This window comes from Pteropus vampyrus, unplaced genomic scaffold, assembly GCF_000151845.1.
Source record: "Pteropus vampyrus isolate Shadow unplaced genomic scaffold, Pvam_2.0 Scaffold30, whole genome shotgun sequence".
Lineage (NCBI taxonomy): Eukaryota > Metazoa > Chordata > Mammalia > Chiroptera > Pteropodidae > Pteropus > Pteropus vampyrus.
Window position 1 is genome coordinate 12,261,626 of NW_011888811.1, and position 8,287 is coordinate 12,269,912.

General features: G+C 44.6%; 1 protein-coding gene across 5 annotated transcripts in view; it reads right to left on the reverse strand.

Moving 5' to 3' along the window:
* The window catches only part of GRIA1 (glutamate ionotropic receptor AMPA type subunit 1), a 302,597-nt gene that overhangs the window by 87,117 nt on the left and 207,193 nt on the right, over positions 1 to 8,287 (reverse strand). For all 5 annotated transcript variants that reach the window (XM_011356766.1, XM_011356768.1, XM_011356767.1 and 2 more), the window contains 3 exons: positions 7,817 to 7,927; positions 6,901 to 7,107; positions 838 to 1,208 (listed from right to left, as the gene is read on the reverse strand). In XM_011356766.1, the coding sequence (XP_011355068.1) occupies positions 838 to 1,208; positions 6,901 to 7,107; positions 7,817 to 7,927 (689 nt within the window). The remainder of the gene's footprint in view (positions 1 to 837; positions 1,209 to 6,900; positions 7,108 to 7,816; positions 7,928 to 8,287) is intronic.

Below are 8,287 nucleotides of genomic sequence, written 5' to 3' on the forward strand. Positions count from 1 at the left end.
AAAAAAAAAAAAACTTTTCATATGTCCAATATATAAAACAGACAAAAATACAGCCACTTCGTTTCCTCCCTGATTTGGTCACCCCAGTACTCGCAGCGTAATATTTGAGGCATCTCTAAGAACCTCATTTTTGAACCGCAAGAAACAGATTTATATCAGCATTGGAACTAGATTATTTCCAAGGTCTTTCTCAGAACCAAGAAAAAGAGAACTCTTTTTTCTTAAAAACGAAGACGCCAAGGTTTTGGGGGGGTCAGGTGACTTACTCAGGGCCACACAGAGTGTACTAGAGCCAGTACTAGAACGTACTCATAATTCAGTGCCCCTTCTACTTACCATTTAGAAATAGTACCGGCTGGTGGTCTGAATCTCAGTTCACCTAGTGACTAGCCATTTAACCTTGGCATGATATTCAACATTTCTGTGATTCCTCATTCATAAAAGGAGATATAATGAGAGTCCTACCATATGCTTCTGTGAAGTTTCAATGAGATAAATGCATGTAGAAGACTCAACCTTGGCTGGCAGATGGCAGGTCCTCAATAAATGTTAGTTGTACCATACTGTTCCCCCATCCTTCCTTTGTACTTTTCAGCTACAGAACATCAGAGTTGTGATTATGTCCATCAATCCTGACAGAGCACATCAACCAGACAGCAGACAGAGCTGGCCCAGATACAGGATGCATCCAGATAATCCATAGCATGCAATGTGAAGCAGAGTTGAAAAACTGAACACGACCAGTTCCACAAATAATTCCTATCCCTTAACTTTCTAGTATTTGTTTTTTCCAAGAAAAATATAGCATTGAGCAAAGGAATTGAGAAGAGCACTGACCTGGGAGAAATGTCGCATCCTTGCTGCATGAAGGCTCCCAGGGAGAACCACAAACTGTTGAATATCCCAAACTCATTGGACTGGTCACTGGTTGTCTGGTCCCGGCCTTCCTCAAACTCTTCACTGTGCCATTCATAGGGACTGAAGCGGCTGACCAGGAAAAGGACGACACTCACTCCAATGTAGGCAAACACGATGCACATCCAAATCTCATAAGCCAAAGGGTCGAGGAAGGAGAAGACCCCTGGCTTGGACTTCTGTGGCTTTTTTATCATGATGGAGATCCCCAAACTCATAAATGGCTTGGAGAAGTCTATCACCTCTTCCCGGACCAAGGTGATTGTTAAAGGGGCCACGGCCACATCTGCTCTCTGGGGGGAAAAAAAATAGAAGAAAAAAATGCAGTCATGCTCAATAGTGTTCTGTTCTCTTTGTTTCTCTCGTCACTGTAAATATGTTTTAAAGGATGTGAGCATTAAGAGAACCTTAGAAGTCCAGACCCTCCTATTCTCTACAAAATATTTCTGACAAATGGATGATCAGCTCAGTATCTTGCAGGAGAGGTTATCCCATTGTTTGACAGTTCTAATTGTCAAGGGCATCTTCATCTCTTACTATAAGGGGGCTGTTGTGATATCTGTTTTGCTGCCTAGCCGTCATGCCTCCTTCCTCTGCTAGAAGGACCACTCCTGCCCCACGCTCAGTCCTCCTGGTTCAAATGGGGCTGATCACCGTGGTTCAAATGGGGCTGATCACCGTGGTTACGTGGTGAAACATATAACCAAGGTTTGGTCATCGGTAGACTCCACTCCCTCTGCCAGAATGAATCATTCAAGGATGGAACAGGACTGAGTAATTTTAGTAAGCATTAGCTCTGAGAGTCAGAATGAGAGATGCAGAAGCTGATCCGTGATGAGGTAATTTGGGCCACCCCATATTCAGGGCTTACCCTGAACTCCCTAGGATTGTATGTGCCAATATATTCTAATGTTTGTCCCTAGGAACATGAACCAATCTTTCTCTTTGTCTAAGCCAGTTTGGATTGGGTCTCTTTTACCTGCAACCAAGATAGTCCTGGCTAACAAGGTGGTGAAGGCAAATTTAATTCAATAAACACTTATTGAGCACTTATTATGTGCAGGGCCTAGGCTGGAAGCTATGGTAAGCTATGGTCCCTACACTCAGGGAATTATAAACTAGTAGGAGAGACTGGTATACACATGCACATATGCACACATACACACACACACAAATTTTCAGTCTACAAAGTAGCTGGATGTGTGCTATCTAAGAAATACAAAATACTACAGGAGACCAGGGAGGGATTAATTCTGGCTGGGAAGATCAGAGGCTGCGTCATCAAAGAGATGACATATAAATCTGGCACTTAAGGAAGAGGAAGATTTTGACAGGTTGCTCTGGCATAGAACACATTCCAGGAGGAGGAAGCACGTGAGTAAAGGCCTGGTGGAGAGAAGAAAAAGTAGCATCACTGCTATTTTTTTTTTTCCAGGAAGACTGCTAAGAAATACACAAATAATTCACTTTAAAAAATTTGAAGTCGGCACGTTAACACAAGAGGGTTGCAAGAAATGCTCATCCTGAGGCATCAAGCACGTGGAATCTTCAGCCTCGCTCTTGCATCTTTCCTGCCTCTTCCTAATGGCAGAAGCTCTGGCATCTATGCGATAAAATCCACTGCTCTGTTGGCCTGAGATCAAGAGATCCTGGAAACCCAAGAGGGTTCCATGAACAGATGCCACAACACTCATTTTTAAAAGGAGAGACATGTCTATGCAAGTCTGTTTGAGACCCACGGCTTTCTCTTATGATGCTCTGCAACAGTCCAGATGTGAGGCTGGCGACAGATGCCGTGAGGTGAGGGCCCCGCTTAGCTGCTGCTTGCTGGTGTCGCTTAGGTTTCCTCTGCTTACTCTCATTGGCTGGGCTTACTGAGAAAGTGCTTCAAGTGGAATAAAAAGTCTGGCTTCGGAATGACTTAAGTTCTCACTTATAGAAAGAAACTTTCTGTAAAGCAGTGTGGAGTCAGGTGTGAATTTCATAGTAATTTTTCTTCTAACATGTGCTTGGTAAATCTTGATAATTTTTACAAACACTTACAAGCCAGTGCAAGGGAGAAGATAGCTACTCTTTTTTTTTTTTTTTTTTAATGAACCTAGCAAGATAGAAAAGGAATGGAGGAGAAATGACTTAGAGGGATTGGGCCCAAGTTACCCGAAAGTGAGGTGAATAAAACCGGCTTTGAAAGTGGTAGCAGGAGCTGAATGGACTTGTTTTATGGCTCCTGATATGAGTTAATAAACTGGACTGTGGACTGGAAAAATTACAGAACCACATCATCTTAGTGTTTAGTTCATTCAGCAGTTCCAAGATTTGTTTCATGGAAGATTATTTCTGTAAGGATGTTATAACAACAACAACAAAAAAAACCATTGGGAAACACAAATTTAAGCAGGTTATTTTTGGATAGGACTTCCCAGAACTTTTAAAAGACCACTATGCACTGAGAATTTCCAAGAGGGATAAGTGGATACAGTATTTCCAAAATTATTTGGCCATGGATCCCTGGGCATCAAAAGGGACCCACGTGTGTAGGATGCACACATAGCAGGAGATGCTAATTTCAATGACCTCATTTTACAGATAAGAAAGTCAAGTCCAGAGAGGGAAGGTGGCTTGTGCAAAGCAGCAGTATTTGAGCTTGTTTCACAAAGACTGAGAGGTCTAGGGAGCTGATTTCAGCAGCTGAGTAGTTAGTGGAACTCTGCGGGATGGCAAAGGGCAAAGCTGGCCTGGGAAAACGGACCTGCCTGTTCTGCTCTACTACCGTCTGACCATGTGGCCTTAAGTGAGACAGCTGTCTTTTTGGATATAAATTTCCTCCTTGAAAAAAACAGAGGAATGACATAATAATTTTTGTTTAACATATTTGACAGGATTGTTTTCTGAGAGTCAAATGAATTCAAATATGTGAAAGCACTGTGAAGTATGAGCATTTCCCAAGTGCTTAAAATTATTTACTTAAACTAACATCTTAAGACAGTGGTTCTCAAACTTGAACCTGCCTCGGAATCACCTGGAGGGCTTTTAAAAACACAACTGGCAGAGTTTCTTGATTCAGTGGGTCTGAGGCGAGACCTGAGAAGTTGCATTTCTAACAAGGTCCTAGGTAATACGGATGCTGCTGGTTCAGACCTCATACTTTGAGAAACACTGAGCTAGGGCTTCCCACAGTAAAGTACATGACGTCAAGAAACAACCCTGTGGATGCAGTAAACAGTTTTGCTACAGTGGGTAAAAGCAAAAGGTGAAGAAAACTGTCAGGGATAGAGAACTGCTGTGAACCAGGCACTGTTTGGGTGAAGACTCGCCACCCAGCCCTGGGACAAAGAATTCTCTTTCCCTGTTTTTTTTGGGGAGTGACCTTCCAAGGAGTTCAGTGGCTTGCAGGAGTCATGCAGTCAGTAAGCTGGCAGAGCTGGAACTCAAGTCCAGGGATCTGTCTGCAAAGTGCACTCTTGTTCTGCTTCACTAAGACAAAAGACAGGCAAGAGAGTCACCTGTGAATCAGGCACAAAGCCATACCCATGCAGGAAGCGGAAGCTTCATTTGCAGCTTGTGGCATCTGAGAACGCACACCACTGCTGTTCCCACCACCAGTTAATATTGGCCTCATGGTCCTGTGCTTGGATGGTGTGATTTCCATGGAGGCAGTCCATCCTAGAGTGCAGTGCAAAATCCACCCTGTGTGTCCGACTCGGCCTTTGTCCTTTGCCAAATTACCTAACCTCCCTGGGCCTCAGTGTCCTCATCTATAAAATGTGGAAAATAATCATATCCATCTCTGGGTTTGTTATGAGGAGTAAATGAAATACTGTGGGTAAATTATCTAGCATGGCAGCAGGCACACACTACATGCTTAATGCTACTACACAGTTGTCGATAAGAACAAGAGGGAGATGAGAGAGACGCTTATTAGCTTGGCTCTTTAAAAGGCACCAAAAGAATACATTTGGAAGCCTCCAAATGAGATTTTTCTGACCTCACTGGTTGTGGATGAGAGATACTTCCCCAAATTCCTCTTTTCTTCCCTAGGGAACAGAAAAGGAAAGCCAAATGAAAATCAAAGGAGGGCATCCAGTTGGGCCCATCACAGAGTCTTCAGAATACAGTTTATACTGGGCAGACGGACAGGCCAGGCGGAGGGGAGGTGTTGGGGGAGGGCTGGCAGCTGAAGCACCCAGATGTAACTAGTTTGTTACTAAAGAGCCAGTGACGCATCACCGGCTGCTGGCTACAGTGGGCACTTGCCCTCAGGATGATCATGCCATTGTTCTGCCATGTCACAGGCCTTTTATTAAGGGAACAGCATTACGTGGGGTGAAGGTAAAGATGAATGCTGGTGGAGGTGAAAAGTTCACAACAGTTGCCATGGGGATGACCTTACAAGCTTGGTGGAGGTTCCCATGGAAACCAGCCTCCAGATGCAGCATTAACCATCCAGGTCTCTATCTTTCATCAGACTTGGATGGTTATGCTGCATCCCAAAGTGAGAGGGAGTAGAGAGATGAGAAAGGGTAGAAGCATATCTCACCCTTCAACTCATTAACCTTCTCCCCAAGTCATCTCAAAAGCCGCCTTCCTGGGAAAGATTTTCCTTATTCCATCTCTTTCCCCTTTAATTCCTTTTGTATGGAGCTCATGGCTATCATGACTCCTATCGCTTTGATATGAGACAATGAGATTTAAAAAGCTCATAGAAGATTGTGTCATCCTGAACAAAGCTCAACATCAACTCGGGGCTCTGCACATGCTTCAGCCTGATCAGAGACCCAGCCTGCAGGCTTCCATTTCTGTGAGTGAAGCTGTGGTGGTCCCTTTCCTACAAGTGGTGGCTGAATTCTTCTTATGCTGCTGTTGGTTGTTCTTCTACTGAAGTACCTTCATGATCTTGCAGTGCCCACTGAAATCAATCCACACGCTTCCCTTGTCATCACTTACTCAAGCGTGCCCCTGACTGCTCTTCACCCAGGCCCTCTACAAAAATCACCAGTGTTTTCTCACTCTCCTCTCACGCCTTTCATCTTTACATCACCATTCTATTGTTTATCCTTTAGAAATTCCTAATCTGCCTTTCTCTCTATTTGAATATGGCCCCTTTCCAAGTTCCGTCTCTTTCTTGAGGGCTAGATGAACTCGTGTTAGCCTTTCTCCTGAACTTCGATACCATGCCATCTTTTATTCTTCTCTCGTCTTTTCTACTCTAAAATGTTAACATCCTGGGGGACAGAAGTTAGATATTTTACTTCTCAATGGTTCCGTGAATATTTAAAACAATTCAGGCATTCAGTGGCTTCTCAAAACTGCTTCAATTTATGACAGGTTTTATAGCAGTTGTTCATGGCATTATATCAAGTGTAGTGAGTGATACGAAGATGAAGTAGACCTCCCCTTTTACACAGATAATCATATAGTCAGGGTAAGCCATAACAGAAGCAGAAACTAAATTCTACAGAGGAAGGCAAGAACAGTTAAGAAGGGGAGTTTGTACCTGTTATGGGGAGAAAGAAGTTACGCCTTGGAAAAAGTAATACTTGATGCAGGTTTTGGAGAAGGGGTAGAATTTTAGAGGTGCAGAATGGAAGAAAGCACTCTAGAGAAAGTGAGACTCAGGGTGGTTTGGCTGAAATATAAGGTGCAGGAGAAGGAAGCATTGGGGCAAGTGATGAGTAAGTTAGGTTGGATCTGGGTGCATCTAACACCAGGGAGGAAATTTATATTGAGGGAGCCAGAAATGACTGAGCAGGGGAGTGACGGCTCATCCTGGTCACATGGCTAAGCTGAATTTGGCTGAGGGAGCTGGGACCGGGAATCTGCACAAAGAATGTCTTAAGGAACTGGACTCCTCATCTTTTCACCAGCAACAATACAAAATTATGGAGTCCAGTAGTCACCTGTGGACATGGCCAGCCAACCACCAAATGATTTCCTATCAAGCCTTCTGTCTCTGCTCTCGAATTTCCCACCCTGTGGGGAACTTACTCCATAGACCAGCTCTCCCACCATGCCATTCCAAGCCTTTGTGTCAGGGTCACGGGCTCCATATTTTCCATCGCTGACAATCTCAAGACGGTAGGAGTAGCCCACATGCTTGGCAATCTCTGCGGCCAGCTCCACGCAGTAGCCCTCGTAGCGGTCATTGCCCTCAAACTGATTGGCATTCTTCTTGAGCATCACATAAGGATCTTCCTGGTGGAGAAATGGGGACACGGAGAATGTGGGTTATACAATCACTCATGGGCAGGGAAGACTTTGGCATGGCAGAGGAGGATGTTACCAACACCGGTTAACTTTGGGGAAGTCTGTCTAGCCCCTAAATCCACTTCCTGCATTTCTGTTCCCCCACCCCCGTCATCACAAAACTTGGGTCAAGGAAACACGCTGTTAAGATAAGAATGTTTCACCATTGCGATGTGGTGTACAGCTTTCAAATGACATTCCAGGAGCCCTGTATTTTCTGAAGGCATCTCTGGGGACGCTTGTTGGGGAAGTGGACCCTAAATAGGCTCTGGGTTTCTTATGTCAGTCACTGGAAATAACAGCAGCTTCTCTTATATCTGCTTTAGGTGCTGGACTTTAGACTTCCTTTGAAAATGGCTTCTACTGAGGGAGGATGGAGTCCGAGAACCCCCACAATTTAGTCTCATCCATCTTTCACTTCTTGGGAAACTATTGCTCAAAGGAAGGTAAGTGACTTATCCAAGGGCATAAAGTGAAATCATGGTAAAGTCAGAGTGCAACAGTGTTCTGACTTATAGAAAATTCCTTTTCCCCACTCCCTCTTTATACCTATGGCGGAGTTTGGGCAAGGAAAATGCCCAGCTTTCACTTCTGGGGACACCGATGTGTGGGTCTCGTTTGCACCCCAGATAATCTCAGTGAAGGACCAAGTACTCACTAGGATCGTAGTGACGATGTACGTTCTGTTCTGGACACTTGAATTATCCCCCCCAGCTTGAGCATCAGTAGCTGCAGGGACAAACTTGTCATCTTCATTCCAGTAACCAATCTGTTGAAGAGAGGAAGGTGGCAACATAAGGTGAGCCAGGCTCCTCAGGCCTGGCCTACTCTGGGCAATCCAGCTGACATCAGACAGGAAAGCAAGGAGCTCAGCATCACACTGTGCACTACTGGACACACCAGGCTCTGAAGCATTGGCAGGTGAAAACAAGAGGCAAGATGCTCTCTGGGTCCTTCCAGTTCCACTCCCATGAAAATCCTCACCAGGGTGGACTTAGCCTAGAAATTGCCCCCTCTGAGGGGTGAGGGTTTAACTATTTACATGGCTAAACAGTTTTGCAGAATGCAAGCCAGGGCTGTAGTATATTATTCCTTGCAGTTGTTCACAAGGCCAAACCCCTCTTTCCCA